This window comes from Lepidochelys kempii, chromosome 16 (genome assembly GCF_965140265.1).
Source record: "Lepidochelys kempii isolate rLepKem1 chromosome 16, rLepKem1.hap2, whole genome shotgun sequence".
NCBI classification, from domain to species: domain Eukaryota; kingdom Metazoa; phylum Chordata; order Testudines; family Cheloniidae; genus Lepidochelys; species Lepidochelys kempii.
In genome coordinates, this window is record NC_133271.1 from 18675530 (window position 1) to 18697538 (window position 22009).

Here is a 22009-nt window from a genome sequence, read left to right on the forward strand (position 1 = left end):
CCAGGACTGATGTGTGTGTATTATATATCTCAGCTTTGGATTCTGCAGACATGGGATCAAAAAAGCCTTCAGCAGCTGAGAACTCTCCCTTGTCTCAAAACTCAGTACCTGACAGTTTTGGGTGTATTATACTTTAGAGTTCTTTTTTTAAAAGGGGTTTGGGACCAGGAGGGCTCTTAAGAAGCTGAATATTTCAGTCACACCCCGTCACCTGTTGAATCTCCTACCTGTTTACTCTGTAGCCCTTCTCCCCTGCTTTTGTCTCTTCCTTCTGCATTTCTCCTGGAACATCCTTCTATGTTAAATGTGAGTCTAGGGCCCAGCTTCTGTTCAGAGCCCCTGCACAGCCCTTAGTTGAATTTCCATTTGCTTCTAGTAGGCAATACTCTGAAACCCTCCAGTGTTGGGAGCACCCCAGACACAAGCACTTGCCAGGCCATGCAACAATTCAGCTAGAAAGATATCTGCTGCCTGCACTGAGAGCCTCTTTGCCCTCTGCTCCAGCAGGTGGCTTTCAGCCAAGAGACTTCATGCTGAGGGTTTCCCCCAGCAGCACCTCTCTCTGCCGAAGGCCCCCTGCAGAAGCAGAAGGCACAGAGAGGCTCTGAGCCCCGGCAACACCAATTGATAAGACACAGGTGACCTTTAAGCCTAGTTTAATAGTCTCTTAATTAGGAAAACAAAAAAGGCTGTTGATTAAAGAATTTTCCCAAACACTCGTGGCTCCCCAAGGAGCAGCAATTCCACTGCCAGTAGAATTGCCACAACTGTTGATTTAGGGGAGAAGGTCCAGAGAACTCTCTTCCTCCCTGTCCCTGTAGAAAGCTGATTTGGGAAGGCAAACTTTAATTGACACATTCGCTATTTAGTAAAACTCCACAGTTCTGTTTCTCTAGCAAGTGACTGTCTCCTCTGGCTGACCATGAAGTGTTTAGAAATCAAGTATTTGAGCTGTGTGTGAATGTTCCAATTCTCTGATTTCTTGGAGAAAGGAATTGTATTTGTATTGCAACTCACATAAGCTAGCTTCGTGTCTCCAAGCATGTCCTGCTTTGTTCCTCCAGCTTGCCTCGGGCATCTGTAGGCCCTGGCAGTCCCTGAAACTCATTCATTTTCTCTCTTGTAACATTGATTATTGTGCGTGGGAGAGAGCAGTGCGATGTACTGCACACACAGCATTCCTAGAGGAGAACTGCTTTGGGTAGTTCAACAGTAGGAATACAGCTCTGCTGCACCTTCAGGGAACACCGGAATGAAATTATGGGGATGTCTCATCTTCCTGATTTGTATTTCTGAAGAGTCTTTATGCTCTTATTTTGCCAGTCATTGCTCGTTAATACCCCACCTGTAATGAGAAGTGAGATCAAGGGGTTATTGCAAAGGTCTGTGTGTTAGATTCCTGAGTTCTGTTCCCAGTCCTGCCACAGATTTCTTGTGATCTTGGGCAAGCTGCATAACTGTCATGCTTTTATAGTCATCTGTGAAATGTGTGTAATGCTCACTTGCTTCCAGAGGTATGATTAGGCTTAATGTTCAGAAGTGCTTTCAGATCCTGGGATGAAAGAATGCTAGGAGTGTGTTATGACTGTAAGTGGGTCTGAGGTTGAATCCTGCCTTTTCTCATCTCCCCTGCATTCTGTACATAATCTAGTGTGTGTGGAAATGAACTGAACTTGGTGTACACATCTGCTGGAGCTGTGCATTAGTCAAGTGGGCTTTAGATAGGGCTTTTGGCAGGTAAATTGTTTGTGCAAGAGCTTTCAAATGATCACCTATAGGAAACTACCATGGCGTTTCCACCTGGGATCTTGCATATTGTGTTGATGACAAGCAAATAAGTTCTGTTGCCAGTACACTGATTCTGAGTATTGAAATGGCAATCCCCTGTGCTCAATGTATTCGTGACCTGTAGGAATCTTTGTGTGATATTTACCAAATCTAGCCTCCAGGCATGGTACTGGCTTTTCCCCTTCATTATTGGGTTTCAGATTTTATTGACACTTGGCTCTGGGTGTGCTGATGGTATGTAGAGCTGAAGGTAAAACATCTGTGGAGATATCGGTCACGGTGCACCCTATACAGGCTGGTTACAGCTCCTTGCATAGCTTGTTCCCATTCAGTTCAGGAATGCGGGGTGCCCTTCCCTGAAGCTTCAGTAGCAGTCTGGTTATAATACATCTGAATGGTTGTCGTTCTGGCGGGTGGGGAGGGAGCGTGTGGGTGGGTGGTGGTCCTGAGAGGGCGCGTGCAGAATGATGATGTCACATCAGACTTAGACATTTGATTCAGTATTAGAAATGCATGACATCACCTTGGCTTGAGATAAAAGGGCTTTGTTCCTGACTGGCAGGCAGACATGGTCTGAATCGTAAGACTAGCTTGTGCCCTGAGGATTGGAGGAGAGCATTCAGGATATAGGGCATTACTGTTACAGTGTAATGCACTGTGTGTAACAGTCTGCAGACAGAGGGATCTGGATGAAAAAGATCCTTGCTAACCAAAGGATCTAAAATAGTTGTCTAGAAGCCGTCTCATTCACGAGTACAGTTATGCTAAATGACCTCAGATGTTGGATGCACTGTGTGGCACAAGACTGAAGTGCCTTTAATCACTTGATGGATGGGCATATGGTAGAACCAGAAATGCTATTTGTGTTTAGTACAAACACTAATGACTTATTTTCTAGGCTGTGGGATGTCTGTGGTGGGCAGGCGTTCTCCTGAGGAGACTTGGCTATAGCTTCTACCACCCCCTCCACACCACCACCCTTCGCACCAGTCAGTGCTGCCCTGAACATGAGCTGCAGAGGGACATGAAACACCCTTCCAGGAGCACCACTGCATGCCTCTAGAGCCACTAGATAGGGTTAATTCTGGCTGGTGCAGCTTTCGCAGAGTACATCTTCGTGCATGTGAGAAGTGCTGAATTGAGGGTTCTAAGAAGTGAAGCCATCTGTCCACACTAATGCCCTACTGCCTTGTTGTGGAGGGACCACCTGCTGGATTGCTAGAGAGCACTTCACTCTTCCTGCCCTTTTAATTCTTGGCCTCTCTGAGGGTGTCAAGTATGATTTGAATGTGGACTCCAGATTACTAAAACCTGTACTGAAATCGCCAACTCATTGCACATAGACCATTAAACTTTTGTCAGTTGTAATGACTTGCCATAACAAACATGCCCTGGACTTGAACAAGTAGCTTGACAGAGAGAGAGAGACTCATCCAGTTACCAATGCCATGGGGGTATCTATTCATTCTCTCTACACCCAGGGACCTTGAGCATCTTGTGATGTTTCTTATCACCTCCCTTCCTCTAATATTGAGCATTCACTAATGCTAGTCAGTTGCTGAAATTGTTGTTGGGATAGCTGGGCAGAGGGCTATTCCAGTGTGTGCAACACGGGGAGCTTTCGTTGCTGGTAGGGAAGGACTTGCGATTAGTGCCAGTCTTTTTTAAAGCATCAAATCCTAGTCAAGCTTCCCCTCCCCTCACCCGCAATAAAAAGGCAAATGGCTGTGAGAAATCGTTCTTGTGTGTACTCGTCCCATTCCCTTGGGATGTTAGGAAAATTCTGAGTTTTCCATGTGACTGACTGACACGCTTCTGATTAGTGTGTGGGAGTTGGAGTGGTGTAGTAGTTACAGCACTTTTGAGACCCAGATTTGATTTCTGCCTGGAGAGGACGACTTCTGAATCTTGATCTGTCTCATAGTGGAGAGAGAACAATTTTTTACAGCGCACCTGTCACTGGTTTAGATGTGGGGAAAACAGGTCATTATAAGGTTTTTTCCTTACTGCTTTCTTCTAAAACCTATGTTATTGGACCAAATGGACCGCTAATGGGAGGAGTTCCTGTGACTCTATGGCAATTCCCATGTTCTAATAATTAGAGCTATAATGTGACACACAGTGGGAGCTAGGTTTCATCCCAGTAGTAGTTGCCTTCCACTAATGATTGCCCATGGGCTCAGAAGTACAGTTTATAAAGCAAGTTAAGCTTTCATATCACCCTAACCAAGCAATCACATTATCAATCACAGATTAACCAGGCCACCACCCTTTCTCACTAGTTCACTGTTTGTACAACTTTGAAGCCAAAGTGCAGGGGGTTTTTTCCACATTTTTGTCTCCTTTTGTTCATCGCTTATGAGAATTACGTATATTTGTATCTAGTTCCAGGCTCTGGAATGTGTGGAAAGCCTCTTGCCTTTTTATGCCTGGTGTATAACATGCACAATCCCCTGACCTGCTGATTCTTTCTTCAATTCCCTGTTGAAATAGAGAGGGGTTCACTGCCTTCTCTTCAGTGACATAAATGGGTGTGAAGGAGACTTGATCACTTAAGTCTAGAGCTTTAGACACATTTGCAGCCACGCTCTGTTAAATGGGGCTTATTCATTTAAGAGGTTTATTCCATAATCTGATTTATTCATTTGGGTTTTGCTAGAATCACGTGTTCAGAATCTTTGCTGTCAGTGCTGTACTGGACTTCTCAAAAGTCGATGCTTTGGGGAGAGACCTGCTTCTAAATTAGCCTTTCATTAAATCTTATTTTATTTTATTTTTTTTTTAAAGATCTTCCGTACCTCAGTCTGCAGCCCAAGCCGTCCACCAAGTTTTGGCTACCGTTGCTACAAATCAAGCCAAGCAGGTATCTCTTGATGTTTACCTTTTACCTATTAAGCACTGTGCCAGGCAGATGCTGTACCACTCTCAGTTTCTGCTGCTGTTAAATAGGTTGTCTTGCAGTCCCGTTCTACAATCTCTATCTGGCATTCCTTTCAAACTCCTGCTTAATCTGTGACCCTGACTGGATAGTGCCAGACATATCTGTATTATGTCGCTTAACTCTACTGCTTTTGTTTTGTTTTTGAAAATAGCTTGCTGGCTGCAAGTGGCCATGGTCTTACTGTAGCATCAGGACTGGCTGGTCAGTCTGAAACTAACAGTGAGGGAGATAGTGTCAACTGGGTTAATGGACATTGCGAGTTGATGCAAAAACAGAGGCTGGTGGTGAAATCAGGGGAAAGAATAATTCTCCGCATCCAGTATTTTCCATAAAACCTTTTCAACTGGAGGATTCGATTCTACTACAGGTTAATGGTCATCCACATCCCCAAACCATTAACGTTGTCAGTCTTCATTCAGGAGAGCCTCAGAACTGCAGTAACAGAGGTTTGCTGGGCTAGATTGGAGACTCGTTGGAAGAGTTGAGTATGGGCTGTCTATTGAGTTTTGTAGAGCTATGTGTGGTCTCACAACTGTAATAGGAAGGGGTATACTGCAGATAAGGACAAGATGCATTGTTAGTGTTGGCAGGTGCTTTGGCCAGCTTCTCCTAGTTTTAGCTAGGTATAGTGCTCCTTTCCTTTTTTAACACCAAATCCACCTCAAAATTACAGAGTAACTTCAAAAAAAAGTTTTTTCAATTATACGCTCGTGCAGTGACGTAATATTTACATTAAGTGGTGTTTGTATTTTTAGGGATCTCTAACCAGCTCACTTAAGGCACAGTCTTCACCTGTATCTACATCCATACCATGTACCATCACTACTACAGCTGGTCAAATATCAGCGGGCAACAAAATCTCAGGTCAGTTGTCATTTCTATTGAGATGGAAACAAAAATGGGAGAAGGCCCGTCCTTCAGAGCATAGGGGAAAAAAATCAAGACACTGATTCAGCTCCTGTTGACTGGCCTCTTACTATTTCAGTCTAGAGAGAGAGAGTTTTAAAAGCAAAGGTACAAAAGATAAATGGAACAGCTGCTCAAAACTCAACCCATCCACATGGTTTTTGTCTAAAATTCTGCCTTGAAAAAGTTCCTTTTTTATTCTGGAACCAAGGTGACGACACGTAATATTTAGCTTGTGTGTTCCCTTTAAATGTTTGAAGTATCTGAACTGGACACTGGTGTATTTTAAAAAAAACAGTTAAAACGGAAGCCTGTTTAGGGCTTGAAAGCACGGTACGCTTAGCTGCACTCTGGGATTTTCATTGCACTGTAGCAGCATCCACACGAGATGATTTTGTGGCAAGCTGTTGAACTGTAGATTCACATCCTGGCTTGCCATGCAGTAACTTACTATGTAGGCAAGCTCTTAGATTGTGTAAAGGATTTCCACTGAAGTGCCACAATGACATCCTTGTCTAGAGGTAACAGTAAGACTGTCCCCTATTCATTTCTGAATTTGTGGGTATTAACCAGAATAACCCATGTTAGGCAGTTGATAAGTTACCTATTTTAAGGGCTACTGCAGACCTCCTTACCATGAGTTGCTGCACCAATGGTTTGAAATATGATCAAAGATACACACAAGAATGTTTCAGAGATCAGTGTTAACTTCTACTGTGATTATGTAGAGTTTGGAATTGCCCACACGTCTTTATACAATAGTCGTTTGCTGCCTTCGAAGTGAAGATACGCGTGAATGGACTTTGTTATTCCATGACTAAGACCTGGTCTACACTAGAACCTTAGGTTGACATAAGCCATGTTAAGTCGATCTAATAATGTATGTGTCTATACTACCGAGTCCCTTCCACCGTTAAATGGCCTGTAAAGTCAACTTCTATACTCCACCTCCGTGAGAGGTGTAGTGCTTGATTCAACATCCACAGGTTGACATGAGGATAGTGTAGACACTGCGTTGTGTAATTTGAATAAATTGGCCTCCAGGAGGTGTCCCACAGTGCTCTGCTGTGACCGCTCTGGAGAGCACTTTCCACTCCACTGCATGTCAGGTACACAGGAAGCAGCCACTCCCCTGTTAAAGCCCCGGGAACTTTTGATTTTTCATTTCCTATTTGATCAGCGTGGAGAGCTCGCCAGCATAGCTGATCATGGAGACACAAGGCTGCAAACGCACTCCAGCATGGAGTACACAGGAGGTGGTGGATCTTATTGCTGTGTGGGGAGAAGAGTCTGTACAGGCAGAGCTCCAATCCAGCAGAAGAAACTCTGATATCTGTGTCAAGATCATGCGGGGCATAGGGGATATCGTGCAGGGCATGGGGGAGAAGGGCTACACCAGGGACACGCAGCAGTGCCATGTGAAAATAAAGAAGCTTCGGCAGGCGTACCAGGAGACAAGAGAGGCGAACAGTCGTTCTGGTTCTGCCCCACAGACATGCCGCATTTATGAGGAGCTGCATGCGATTCTCGGCAGTGACCCCACCACGACCCCAAAACACTTTGTAGATCCCTCCCAAGAGCCCCAGGATGCAACAACGAGGAGGACATTGATGAAGAGGAGGAGGAGAATGTGAGGCAGGCAAGTGGAGGATCTGTTCTCCCAGACAGCCAAGAACTGTTTTTAACCCTAGAGCCCATCCCTGCACAGGACCAGTTAACGGCAGAGCGTGATGCTGGGGAAGGCGCCTCTGGTGAGTCCACATTTCCAGTCAAGCTGTCGGGGTTACATGCAATTATTTTTTTATGTTTAATCTGAACAAAAAAATAGGTGTAGTGGGTATTGGTGGCCACGCCAGCTATGCAGAGGGTGCTGTCCAAAAAAGACTGTTTATGTGCGTGGGGATGGCCCGGGAATCCTCCTTGGAGATCTGTAGGAAGCTTTCATGGAGGTACTCTGCAATCCTTTGCAGAAAGTTTCTGGGAAGGTCTGCCTTATTTCATCCACCATGGTAGGACACTTTCCCATGCCACTCCAGTATTAACTCTGCAGCACGCAGCATTGCCGCATAAGAACCTGTTCTGTATCCAGACGCTTGCAGCATCTGCTCCCTTGCTGCGTCTGTTACCCTCAGGAGAGTGATATCGCATAGGGTCACCTAGAGGAAACGGAGGAAGTTTTCGATGCTAGCCCTTAAACCGCAAACAATTCAACTAGTAATCCAACCCCCCTGTTTGGTGAAATATGGATCTCACAACCACACTTTCCCAAACATGCCATGGTTGTAGTTGGAAGGGATCACTGTGTGTTGCAAGCAGCACTGGAAAAAAAAAAGGGGGGGGGAGAGGTGACTTCCTGTTTCTCCCTTACCACCCCCCGACCCATAAAATAGTTTTGTTTTGTTTTTTAAGCAGAAAGTATTTGGGGGGCTCTACCCTGGTCCCTGTCCTCAAGCACCATCCAGGTTGCTAGGGGGAAAGGGGCCTTTTCTCAAGTTCCAACCTGTGATCCCAGGGATGTCTTCACAAAAGCAGCAGCACAAGACCTCTTGCCCATGCCTCATGGCCTTACTCACCCTGGCTGGAGCAGCAAACCGACGCTTGCAATAGCCAGTGGCTTGCAGTGAAGTGTATTGCAGGGTGTTGTTTTGTTCAAAAAAAAAAAAGAAAAAGAAAAAATTAACCTTGCACCAGAAACAATGCATGCACTGTCAATGCTACCCTTGTGCGTTGCATTCCTTGCAGCTGAAACCTTGTCCATTGGCCCATCCTCCACACCGGGACAGAGACTTTTCCAGATTAGAAGGCAGAAAAAAGAAGATTCGGGAGGACATGTTCAATAGGTTAGTGCGTGCCTTCGAGAGTGGCAAGACGGAGCTCAGAGCATGGAGGATTAGTGTCTGAGGACCTGGTCATGGACAGGGAGGACAGAAGAGCATGCAGGGAACAAGAGCGTGCCATATAGGAAGAGATGCTGCAGATTTTGAAGGAGCAATCAGACATGTTGAGGCGTCTGGCTGAGGTTCAGAAAAGGCAGCTGGATGCTAGAGTCCCTCTGCAGCCTATGCTGAACCTGCTGCCATCATTGCCCAGTTCTACATCCTCCTCCCCAAAATGTCCTATGCGGCGGGGTGGGGTGGGGAGAGGGAGTTTGGTATCCCTTGCACTCAACACCAGGGGAGGGTACAAGGACCGGAAGGCGCCCATTCCCACACCTTTGATTGTTGTTGCAGTGCATCCATAAGCAAGCTTTCCTTGTTTCTCGCCAGTGTTATCAGCCCTTTTGCCCCAGGTTCTTACTTTTCTTTGCTGTCTGTGTGTTTGTGTGCATAATAAAACTTAACGGATTGAGGAGAAAAGGCTCTTTATTCATTCAACACATGGTGGTTGGTGGGGGTGGAGTTTACAGGGGAGAAAATGTAATGGAGGGGACAGTTTGGTAAGGAATACCACAGATAAGTGTCACATTACTCTGGCTCGTTGCTGAAACTGGTTTTCAAAGCCTCATGGAGACGCAGAGCCCCTCGATGTGCTCTTCGTATTGCCCTGGTGTGTGGCTGCTCAAAACTGGCTGCCAAGCGATCTGCCTGAATGCTCCCCCCGCATCCCACCAGAAACTTTTCTCCCTTTGTTTCACAGATATTAGGGAGCACACAGCAGGCAGCAATAACAATGGGGATATTGCTTTCACTGAGGTCAAACCTAGTAAGCAAACAGTGCCAGCGACCTTTTAAATGTCCAAAGGCATATTCTACCACAATTCTGCACTTGCTCAGCCTATGGTTGAACTGGTCCTTACTACTGTCTAGGCTGCTGGTGTACGGCTTCATGAGCCATGGGAGTAAGGAGTAGGCTAGGTCTCCCAGGATCATGATTGGTATTTTAATATCACCAATGATTATTTTGCAATCTGGAAAGAAAGTCCCTGCTTCCAGCTTTCTGAACAGACCTGTGTTCCTAAAGATGCGTGCATCACACACCTTTCCCAACCAACCAATCCGTGTTGATGTCTGTGAAACAGCCTCTGTGATCCACCAGCACTTGCAACACTACTGAGAAGTACCCATTTCGGTTTATGTTCTCTTTGGCAAGGTGGTCTGGTGCCGAGATAGGGATATGCATTCCGTCTATCACCCCATCACATCAAAACCATCCACTATGTCCTGCACGTTGCCCAGAGTCACTACCCTTTTTATCAAAAGTCTGTTAATAGCCCTGCAAACTTGGATCACAACAGATCCCACGGTAGACTTACCCGCTCCAAATTGATGCCCCACTGATGGGTAGCAGTCTGGCATTGCAAGCTCCCACAGAGCTGTTGCCACTCGCTTCTCAACTGTCAGAGCAGCTCTCGCTTTAGTATTGCTGCTCTTCAGGGCTGGGGAATGCTCTTCACACAGTTTCTGGGAAATGACCGTACACATTCGAAAGTTCTGCAGCCACTGTTCATCATCCCATAGCTGCATAACGATGTGGTCCCACCAGTCAGTGCTTGTTTCCCAGGCCCAGAAACGGCATTCAGCCATGTCAAGGTGATGCCTAACTGTTGCCATCAACTGTAAATTGCTCCGCTCTGTGTTCCAGCAGAGCTGCTTGCATGGCATCACATTGTTCCACATGGCAGCTCCTGTGTCGGCTGTGTAAATACTGCAGGATAAGGCACAGGGTGTTTGTATTGCTCACAACAACAGTGTACAGCTGAGTGCAGTCCATGCTGCTTATGCTATGGTGTCCACACAGGCACCCAGGTTTACGAAAAAGGCTTGGTTTGTTTGCTGTTGATTTCAGGGAGGGAGGGAGGTAAGTGCATAATGGGAGGCTAATGCCATATTCCCATAACCACCCGCGCCAATGTTTTGGTCCTATGAGACATTGCAAGCCCAACCCAAAATTTCCAGTGAGCTCCGTGCACTGTGTGATAGCTTCCTATAGTACAGTGCTCCGTGCGTCAATGCAAGTCCTGCTAATGAGGATGCACTCGGACGACCCAATGAGCATAGCGTGAACACGCAGGATCGACTTGCTTAAATCGGAGGCTCAATGTCGACTTACATAAAGTCAACTTAACTTTGTTGTGTAGATATGGCCTAAGACTGAAGTGATGGATAATAGGTGGGCATTAATCTATTCTACTGTAGCTGCCTAGTTCAACCATCCCGTATGGTATATAGGCCAAAAGAGGAACCTGGCAAGCAGTTGGCACATAGCACGCTGACACCTGGAACTTGGCAGTTCTGGGTTAGTTATTAGAAAATGAGACACTGCCATTTCATTGCAAATGGCTTTAAATAGTAGTTGAATATACTTCAGCATGAATTAATCACTAATCCATTTGACTGCACCATTGGTTTTCTGTGACTTCTGAGGTTTGTGCTCAGATGTGATCAAAGGGACTGTCAAACATTTTCTCCCTCCAGGCTCTTCTGGCTTTTGCATATCAGTTTGGGGATACTCTAGAGACTGTTAATAAGCCTTGTTTTTCAGCACACAGCTAAATCATGTCTAGAAATCTATATGAAGGGACTGCTAGGAGAATTATGAAATATGGTGTAGAAAAGGGATTCATGGAGTAGGAAGAAGAAGCTATTGCAGAAAAGTCCCCACAAGGTTACTTGTCTCCTGCATTATTCAGTTCAACATTTTTTCTGTAGTAAAAAATAGATAAAAGTAAATAACTAGATAAGTGTTTGCATGCTTGCAAAGATTAGGATTAGAGTGAGCCTTCTGAGTGGAGCAAGACGTTTTTCTGAAGTCACACCAGACTAGTATCCCTGTCTGCTCTTCCGTTGTTTCCAGTGGCTTCTCAATAGCAGCTCTGGCTTCTCCATTTTCTTGGTGCCAAGGGCATTCAAAATAAGGAGACATCTTGCTCTTAAGAAATAAAGGTTGAGAGCAGTTAAACTCCAACCCTCTTCTCTCCCCCCCTCCCCCCAAGTTTTTTGTTTTTTTATTTTGGGAGGGGGTTGGATCTAGGTTCATCAAGTAGCAAGAGCCTGTAGTGTCTGAAAAGTCAGTATTTAGAAGATATCTCTTTTTGTTAGGCAGATCACCTAGTAGTCATCCTTTATCGCCATAAACAAAAATACCTCAAACTATAGTATCACTCAAGATTGTTCAGTAACACGTAGCTTGAGAATTCCAAATTAGTGCCCCTTTTCCCTCTAACAAAATGTAAAATGGAATGGGGCTGAGAAGATTAAGAATTACAGTAATGCTTGCTTGTTTCACTGTATAAAGAAAAGAGGAAATCAGTGGTGGCAGGAGGAGTTATCTTCATGCATGTGTTAGATAGCAGTGCTTGAAATGGGTATGTGTTTTTATAAAACCTCTTGCATACATTTCTGAAATCCATCACATCGTTGATATTCATGAAATATTCCCTTTAATCCATAGATGTAGGTTGCTTCTTAATCAGAGAATAGAGCCAATTAAAGTAGTCAGGAACCACATTTTACATAACAAAACAATACTTTAAAAAAGAACACGAGCCTCTTAAAATGTTAGTTGAAAATGTCAGATGTTGAATTTGATAGTACCTTCTCTGTATTTGAACACTGGTTGTTATGGTGATGGTTTCAGGAGGGAACACTGTCAAGGATCTCTTGGTAGATTTTGTTTGCTCTATAATCTTTATTTTATGAGAGAATGTGACCATTAACTTTGCTCCTAGTCAAATACAAATTATTGCTTCAGTTGTGTTAAATAATGGTTCAGATGACCTGCAGTCTTGCACTAGTAGCATTAATACTTTTATGTATAAGTGTCAAGCAAATAAAATAAAACTGAAATGCACTTTCTGAGGATATGATGTTAGAATTTTGCAAGACTTTTGTTTTCTGTTGTTTCCAGTTTGTGCAATAGGACACAATGTGTGTTTGTGAACTGCTCTTTTCCTTTTGATACTGCACGCGATCCATCCGATATGTGAGAACTCTGCTGGGCTTGGCCTAAAAAATTCTCTAGGTACAGCGTGTGACATGACCGACCTATGCTGAGCGGGACCTGAAGGTGAAAAGATGATGCACTGGTTTTGTACGTACTGTTTTCTGCAACTTTTGTTGTTCTTGTAACCCTAGGGCAAGCGACAGCAAAAACAGTTGCAGCTGTGACCTCTCCTACGGTGACTTCAGCTCCAGTGGCTGCTGCACAGTTTAACAAGATATTTTCATTCTCTTCATTGGGGTCTGTTATGAGCCTTTTTATTTCTGTATGATATATCTTCCAAGTACTAGAGTGCTGCTACAGCGAATAATATCGGAGAGCTATGTAGCAATGAAAAATAGCTACTGTAATTAATTATAAGCATTTTCTAGCAGTATGTGTGTAATTGAAGCTAATGGCTACAGTCAAGGGCTTGGCAAGTCTTACATGGTTCACAGGCTACATAAGCAAGGTTAGAAGAGCTGTGGGAATTTGGCACTATTTTATTTTGCTGTGAACATTCTCCATCAGGAGAAGTGGATGAGGAATTCTGTTCATAGGTTTTGGGTGGCTGGTTGGCAGCATGGCATTAGCCGGGTTGTGGAGAATGTATACAGTTCTAAGAACCTTTGAATCAGTTGGGTTGAAATCCAAGGGTTTGTTTGTGCTGGTAAATGTGGTAGTGTATTTAGTGATGAAAGCACCAACTTGATGGTCAGACAAACTGAATTCACACTCTGCCTCCTAATTGTGCAGCAGAGACACCACTCTCTACCTGTGTGCTTCAAACAAGTGTAAAGTAGAGTGCTCCCCTTTGGAGAGGGGCAGAACACCACATGATGGGGGATAGTCACTTCTCTGTGAAGGAGAGAAGTGACTTTCTTTTTACCTCTTTATCCAGCCAGGACAGAGAAGTAATAGTGAAGCTAGGATAAGAACATGAGAGAGTGAACCTTCAAATCTTCAGCTCCTAACTGTTGAGAAGGCCTGAAGTTTCCTCTTCCAGAGGCTAAAATTGAGAGGCAGGGGATCTGGGCTAACCTTGACTATCCTTGTAACCTAACTAACCTTTGCTGATAGGTTTCGTTCTCCAGTTAATTTTTCCAACCCTGGATTATACAGATGTTCATTACAAAAGGGAGGGTGTACACGCTAACAAGGTTCTGATACACACAAGCACTGAAATTCCCACTTATGGCTGGAAATCTGGACAGACAGTCCAGTTTGAACTCACTGGAGTTAAAAAAAGACACAACAGCATGAATGCCATATTGTGACTTGAAAAGTAATCTTCTCATGGAGATGACTACAGTCCCAATGCCATCTGGTGATTTCTGTTGCATAAGCAATAACACACAGTGAGGCATGTGTTATAATGAGATAAGAGCACATTATTATCACATTATTTATTCTAAAATGTTTCAAGGGTGAGACAAAAAAACATTTTATAAACATATATATTTAAATTTACATGGCAAAGGCAGGTTAAATAGATATTCTGTGTGTATTTACACATTCAGGTGAATTTCTTTTTTTGAAGCAGGTGTAGGCAAGTATTTTAAAACAGAGGTTTGGGAATTCTCTTTCCGAGTTCTATTGCAGACTGCCACTTCTATGATTTTGGTCTCTTAATCCCTCTTGCCTTAGTTTATTAATCTGTATGTTGGGTATAACAACGTAGACACTTCGACTTGTTGCACTCTTGAAAGGACCTAGGTGTTTAATCTTTAAAGGAGGAAGTTGAAATTTGTATATAAAAGAGAAAATCAAAAACCCTCTCAAGTTACAGCCCCCTTGTCATAGCCTAGAGTGCATCCACTGGATGTGGAGCCTCTGTGATTGTGCCTGCAGAGTGTAATGAAACAGCACAGACTTCTCCTAAAGATGCAGCAGCATCTGTCACAGAGACTCGGGGTGAAATGGCCAGAATGCTGAAATTCCTGCAGGCTTTTAGGTTCCCCAAAGGATCCCAGACCTCATTATGGTGGCTTTGTTCTGTATTCAGCTAAAACTAGATTAAAATATATTTCAAGAATTTCCCCCCTTAAAGTACGTTTGTATTATTAAATGGGTTGTGGAAATAAACTTTTTGTGTATATCCTGTTGTGGATGGTTTCCTCCTTCATGAGCGGGAGTAAAGAGCATACAATTAACCCATAGTCTATATACATAACCATTTGGCTTGAAAGCTGCAGAGAGAGGACACGGGAAGAAGTGGTCTGAAGGGTCTTGAATTGAACTGAACTTACTGTCTCACTGTCTATAACTAAGAGCTTTGTCATAGGTAGGGAAACAAATGCAAGCCATTCTCTCTGCATTTGTCAGTTGCTGTACAGAAGTATTTCCAGTCATAACAGGTTTGTGGGTAGGCAGCAGGGGTACATACACATGTACGCACAGCCTGATTTTGTACACCCCTGTGCTGGGAATCTGGGTTTCACTGGCTGGGTTAATCATGAGGAAGGCAGTATTAATACTATAAACTAAATGTCTTCTGTCCCTTTTTTCTTTTTGTCCCTAGGACTGGGTTTAATTTTGGTGCAGCCACGTGCATTGCAGCAACACCACCCAGCCTTGCCACCTCACAAGGTAAATTGTCTGAAGTGTGAAATAATGTCTTTTCTATTTCTCCTCCAGATGAATAGTTAATGCCTTCTTCATGCATACAATTCTTATGTTCTGTTGCTGCTTTTTTTTTGGTTAAAACTGCAGTAGCTGTAAAAATACTGTGTTTTGTATCCATATGCTGGATTAAGCCATGTAATATGCAGGAATTCAAGCCACCTGCATTTCAATTAAGAATAATCAAAATATTTGTTCCCAAGAACATCGAGTGAAGTATTAGCATATGAAAAGGGCAGTATCTGAAATGATTTCCTCTATTATCTTTAATCTGCAGGCTTTAAAATGGCATAGGTATAGGTGGCTGGCTGCCTAGTGCCATCAGCCTTAAGTAGAACGTGTACATGGTGAGTGATTTGGAATGGTTTATAGCCTCATGCTTCTCGGAAGCTGATGTGAAAAACAGGCAGGCTGCCTCTCCTACTTAATACTTTGGTTTATGGGTAGATTATATTTACCAATAACTACCTGGATGGAAGAGCCCCTGCTGTATCAGAGTGCAATTATTCCATCTCTTGCAAGGGGGAAGAACTGATTTCATTTAATCTTTAATTTCCAGATCAAGATTTTACAAATTCGGATAAGTAATGGTAATGAAGGGGGATTGGAAGGTTCAGCAGGCCTAATGAACTATTTGTAGTGCTCTGCATTGCACATGAGTAATTTCAGTTCCTCATGCCACTCTCCCTGTGTCAGCAAGAGTACACTAGCCTTGGTAGCTATTTATGGTGGAGATGAGAATTGAGTGAAGAAAATTGGTAAGGACCTTAAGGTTTCATGAGGAAATGAGTCATACTAATTCAGTGTCTGTTACTAGTATATATTAATCTGTATCACTTTGACATTTTAATTTATTTTAAAAAATATGGGTCAATAAGGGCATAGAAGAGAAATTACGGCTTTTCAATTTTGCTCCCTCTATGGTCCCAAAAGTACTTGGTCTTTTTATTGGCTGATCCCCATCAAGTCTCTTACACTCTGTCTAAATACCGCAAAACTAAGACATAATTTAAGCATATTGTACCATATATTTATGCCCAAAGTAGGCATTTACAGTCAAGGCATATAAATGTGATGAAATGTATAAAATATACAATCATACTGAAAATTTTCTAAACTGCACATTCTGATAACTATATATTGAATAAATGTAATTACATTTGGGAGCTTTTCTTCAGTATTTCAAAGTTTAGGATAGACTAGATAAAAGTGGCTAATGCTCTCTTTTTAGTTAAGATTTTATATAAGAAGACTTAATTCTGTAGAAAACTTAGCATCTGCCAGAAAACGGTTTTGTGACCCAACCTTGGCTGAGAGCCACTGCTTTAGACTACCAATTCTTCACTGCGTGCCAGAACTTTTTGCTAAGTAAATAAAAGGTATAAAAAGTGGTGGTAACTGCAAAATGTACTGTAGTAAAGAGAGTGGGCTTTTTAGTTAGATAATTATAACTGTTGAAAAATGAAGGCAGTAAGAGCACTTAAAATGGCTATAACCCAATCTATAATGAAGTGGGCCTCAGTTATAGCCATTTTTATCCTCGTGAAAGCAGGGCTTGAGAAAGTGGCAGGGATAGTTAATCATCTGATAGTCATGAGACTGTGAAGTCTTTGAGGTAGGAGAATTTTCTTCATACCTGTCTGTAAAGCACTCAACATGCTGGTACTATACAGAGGATAAACGAGTGTTGCAACCTGTAACCCATTTTAATTCCTTTTATGTCTCTCTCTGTAGCAGTGACAGCCCCTGCTAAAGAGTCAAGTCAGCCTGATGCATTTTCACTTGGTGGAGGTACTAAATTTGGAACAGTTCCCGAAAGCTCATTTAACTTTGGGTCCATCAAGTCAGCCAACGTTTCAGGAGTCTCCATGACGAGTGGCTCTTCTGTAGATGCCACCCAGATGAACAGCAAACCTGCTCCGACTGCCACTTCTGCTCCCTCTACAACCTCTGGCAAACTGGAAGTCCTTCCATCAAAGCCAGGAGATCATTTATTTCAGAGTAATATGGCTGGGGAAACTCTTGGGAGCTTCTCAGGATTAAGGGTTGGTCAAGCAGATGATAACACCAAGGTCAGTGTTAAAGCTCCATCCACCAGCATTGCTGGTGGACAGCCAACTAAAACATCCACAGTACCTCCTGGATTTACCTTTAACAGCCCTCTGCAGTTAGGGAAACCCGTGGAAGCCACTTCAACATTAGTCGTGGCCACCAGTACAGTATCCACATCAGTCAGCACAAATACCACAGGTATATTTGGCAATGTCCAGTTAACCAGCACAGGGTCTTCTGGGGTATTTAGTCTTGGAGGATCTTCAGGTGGCGGCAAGCCTCCTTTTTCATTTGGGCTTCCACAAGCAAACAGTATCACATCATCCACCCCTGTACCTGCAACTCTCCCCACTTCAGCATCCCTGTCATTTGGAAGTCTTTTGAGTTCAGCGCCAACTGCTGTCTCCCCAGCAGCTTCTAGTAATGGTGCAGGGGATGTCAAGCTACCACATTTGTCTGATGAAAAGCCATCTGAAGGTGAAGCACGAACAACTGTGTCTGCATCTCTAACTTCTCAGCCACAAACACCCCAACCACAGTTACAGCTGTCTGATTCTGTTAAAGACGAACCTGCTTTATCTCAGTCTATAGCAGGAGATGCAGATGTTACAGGTCTGAGCACCTCCTTGACTCCTTCCACAGATACAGTCTCTACAGCTACCTGTGTTAGTGAGTCTAAGGCAGAGTTAGTTCCTCCAGTCTCTACCTCTGCCCCACTGGACCAGAACATTTCAGTGACCACAGCTGCAGCAGATGTCGCCATCACCCCTTCTGCAGAAATTACAAGCACGTTGACTACCACCGCGGACATTGGTACATCTGTTCAAAGCCCAGCTGTAGGTACTTCTGTATTTGGGGCTGTTTCTTCAAGTTCTGCAGTGTTCTCTCAGCCTCCAAATTCCAGTTCTTCTGCTTCGGCCTTTAGTCAGCCTGCTGGTGACACGACCACCACCCCTTCCACTCCTGTTTTTGGACAGCTAACGGCAGCTACCACGGCATCTTCTCCGTTTGGTCAGCACACTGGCAGCACTGTCTCCACCACTGCAGCTACAACTCAGGTAGCTGGTTCAGGGTTCAGTGCATCTGCTTTTGGCACAGCAGCTGCAGGTGGCTTTGGCCCACCAGCATTTGGGCAAGCACCAGCCTTTGGACAGCCAGCAAGCAGTTCAAGTGGTTTTACCTTCACTCAAAGTGGGTTTGGGACAATGCCTGTTTTTGGCCAGCCATCGTCCTCCACCGCAGCTTCAAGCAGTGGGAATGTCTTCGGAGCACCATCTAGCACCAACAGTCCCAGTTCTTTTTCTTTTGGCCAGTCATCTGCCAGCACGGGTGGTGGACTATTCGGGCAAAGCAGTGCTCCAGCTTTTGGGCAGAGTGCTGGCTTTGCACAGGGTGGATCAGTGTTTGGTAACAATGCTGCCACCACCACTACATCATCTGCTGGATTCAGCTTCTGTCAAGCTTCAGGTAAGAGCGAGCGGTGATGGTGGGGTAGTCTAGTTCAAATACAGCTGTCAGGTTGAGGTAGGTGAGCAGTATTTCCTAGGGAAAATTAGGACTAATTTTAATGCCTTCTGCCGGCAGTGGACATAGCACCTCCAATGGTATGTGTGAGACCTGCAGTTGGAAACTTTCTGGAAACAAACATTCTGCTTTAATACTAATAGTTCCAGTGGGAGCTCTATTTGAATAAAGAAGTTCCAGTTTAGGTTCCCATTCCTAACTGTACCTTGACATGATTCTGAGCAGTGTGCTGTGCTGCTCATTGACCAATAATTCAAGTGTTTTGGATTCAGTGTAGTCTCAAATTACAAAGAATTAAATGGCTATTTAAGGACTTCAGAGCATTACATTAAAGTAAACAGAGATCTAAGGTAAGCCTGTAACAGTGAGGAAATTAATACAGCTAAAGGACCCTCTTAAGTGAACTGAATTGCATACATGCAGTCAGAGCATATAGATGTACTGTTATATCAGGATCTGAGGGACTAAACCAGATACCTTTAGCCACCCCAGAGCCGTGGGTTAATGAGGAACTAGTCACCTAGCTAAGTATTCTTTTCCTTTATGAAATATCTTGCAAATAAACAAGGGGGGAAATGTGGCTTCGGAGTCCCTGCCTGTGCCGATAAATTGAATGTTTACACAGGCCAGAACGTTGTTTGCCAATCTTTCTCTTGTTACCTATGTTACTAAAGCAAATTGCTTTTCTGTTCAGGCAGGGTTATAGCCTTCTGAGAGCCTTGAATGAAAGGTGCTAAGTGCAAAGTAATATTAGATAAAATGTATTTCCAATAAAACTAATTAGTCTAATTTAATTATAACAGATGGGACTATAGCAGACCTGCCTCTTGCATTAACTATTGTAATAAAGAATACTTAAGTCTGGGGGACTCCTGCTAAAGGAAGGTGCTTCTAATTATAGAGACTTCAAATCTTATTACAAAGTATGTATTTAAGTGAACTGGGAAATGGAGTCAGGAGTTCTTTTTAATCAAAACATTTCATTATCTTTAACTGGAATCTTTAGGTAACAAAGCGCAGATCCTCTCTACACAAGGGAAATCAAAATCCTACAGCATTTGTTCATAGATTGCCGCATTACAGTGACATTAACAGAAATCCAATTGGAAATTCAGTATTAGCCACAGCCCAAACACTAAAACAGATTTTATTTTCTGTTTGTTTTAAATGTGGAAGAGGGGATAATGACCTTCAAATAAAATGTAAATGATATTTACCCTTATGTCTTATACCATTCATGTGTTGGTATGTACCTAGTCATTCCAGCTCCATTTGGTGATAACCTTTTCAGTATTATAAAGTTAAAACTGAAGTATCATTTGGGTCTTGAAGTGCATTGCTTCTTTTTACTGGAGACTCTGTAACTATTCTCTTCTGAAGTACTGAATGGCAATCCCCTTTTAAATTGTCTGGTACCATAGTATTGCACTAGATCGAATTATATCGGAGCATCCTTTCCCTTTCTCCTTTGGCCAGGTTTTGGTTCCAGCAACACAGGTTCCGTGTTTGGACAGGCAGCCAACACTGGGGGCGCTGTCTTTGGCCAGGTAACTACTATGTGTGTTGTCTCAGTGTGTGTGGTAGGGCCCTGTATTTGCAAACAGATTGGTCCAAAGTACTTTGGTTGTATCAAGCAAAATAGAACCTGTTTTACAGTCAATAGGTAAAAACTATCCAAGGCTATATCAGTAATGTTTGATTATTCAGGGATGTACCACTATGGCATCTGAGTGAGAGGACATAGCCTCTGCCCATCCTGCAGCATGCATGGACTCTTGTGCAAGACAGAACCATTTGAAACAGACAACAGAACAAAACAGTGTGAACAGGTGTCAATACACATACCATGGGCTCATTATGCACCTGCTCCAGGGAAGGGCCAGTGAGCTGTGTGTGGAATTGTTGGCTGGTTGCAACAGTTGGTAGGCCCTGCAAGTGCACTATGTGGATGTGAGACAGGGTGGCTAGCGTGGATGTGATGCACCATTGCAGCTTCCCCTGGTGCGTCCAACCTGATGCAAGTTATAACTGTACAATTCTCCAGTGTCACTAAAGATTGAGAGAGACCTAAGTAGATGCTGATTTTGTTCAACATTAGGAGACCACCATCTCGTCCCTTTTGTATCACTATTGTGAATGGAAATAGGTCAGTCAAAATCAGCTGCATATATGTGCTTTTTTTTACAGTGACCTATAATGCTTTCTTGCCTTGTGCCCTTTTTTTTTTTAGCAGTCCTCCACTTCTGCTGGGGGTTTGTTTGGGTCTGGAAGTGGTGGAAGAAGTGGAGGTTTCTTCAGTGGCCTTGGAGGAAAGCCAAGCCAGGATGCAGCCAATAAAAACCCCTTCAGTTCTGCCACTGGAGGATTTGGCTCTGCAGCTTCCCAGAGTAAGTAAAGGAAATGAGTATAAAATGTACTGAGCTTCCATCTTGCTTTGGTGGTGGTAGTTTTGTCCTTGGGTAATTTCCATGATAGCATGAAAGGCCTAATAAGCAATAGAGGGAAGTGGTTGGAGGGGGATGTGCTGGAAGGGGGCGGCGGGTGTGTACCTTTCCCAAAATCTACTTTCCTTTGCAGGTTTGTGCAAAATTATGTGGACTATTTCCCTGTTCAACAGCCATGTGCACGGGTGGGAGAAGTATGAAGAGAGCATGCAGATTTTGTAGGGATTTTCAGTACCAAAATATAATTGTCTTAAAAATTCAGTGCTGTCAGTTCTTACCAGTGAACTTCAGCTTTTAAATTGGATGTTAAAACCTTTATTTCTCCTCTGCAGTATTTTTTACTTACTGTAGAGTCCCACAGTTACCACTCTCCTCTCCTGTGATTTTGATTTCTTGCATTCTTTTGTTGATCTGTCATTTTGTAGCTGGAAACTATGCAAAAATTGTTAAAATATTTATTCTCGCTACTAATGGTAGAGGAGCCAGGAACCTGCCTTTCTCAGGGTATCTTAGCAGTCTTTCTCATATTGATGTGTGATACAAGATATTTATGAGCCAAGCATGAGCACTGCACTTAAATACAACAGATGTATTCAATTTATGAATCCACTTACTATTCAGATCCCAGGCAGTTCTGTACAAACATCCCATCTCTTTTAATCCATAGACCAGAGGTGGTGCTGGTGATTTTACTTTCAAATCTAGGAATGAGTAAGCAAGGATTGAAAATGAGATTATCTTGAGACTGTGAAGTCCCTTCTGCTTTAGAAAACTAGCATCTCCACTGTTGGGTCCGGAGGCTGGATCTCATGTT

The 22009-nt window shown here is 43.5% G+C and overlaps 1 protein-coding gene across 9 annotated transcripts in view; it reads left to right on the top strand.

Annotated features, from left to right (window-relative positions):
• NUP214 (nucleoporin 214) overlaps positions 1 to 22009 on the top strand; it is a 77513-nt gene that overhangs the window by 41976 nt on the left and 13528 nt on the right. For all 9 annotated transcript variants that reach the window (XM_073314484.1, XM_073314482.1, XM_073314481.1 and 6 more), the window contains 7 exons: positions 4576 to 4651; positions 5485 to 5593; positions 12709 to 12814; positions 15075 to 15142; positions 16910 to 18694; positions 20228 to 20298; positions 20982 to 21138. In XM_073314484.1, coding sequence (XP_073170585.1) covers positions 4576 to 4651; positions 5485 to 5593; positions 12709 to 12814; positions 15075 to 15142; positions 16910 to 18694; positions 20228 to 20298; positions 20982 to 21138 — 2372 coding nt within the window. The remainder of the gene's footprint in view (positions 1 to 4575; positions 4652 to 5484; positions 5594 to 12708; positions 12815 to 15074; positions 15143 to 16909; positions 18695 to 20227; positions 20299 to 20981; positions 21139 to 22009) is intronic.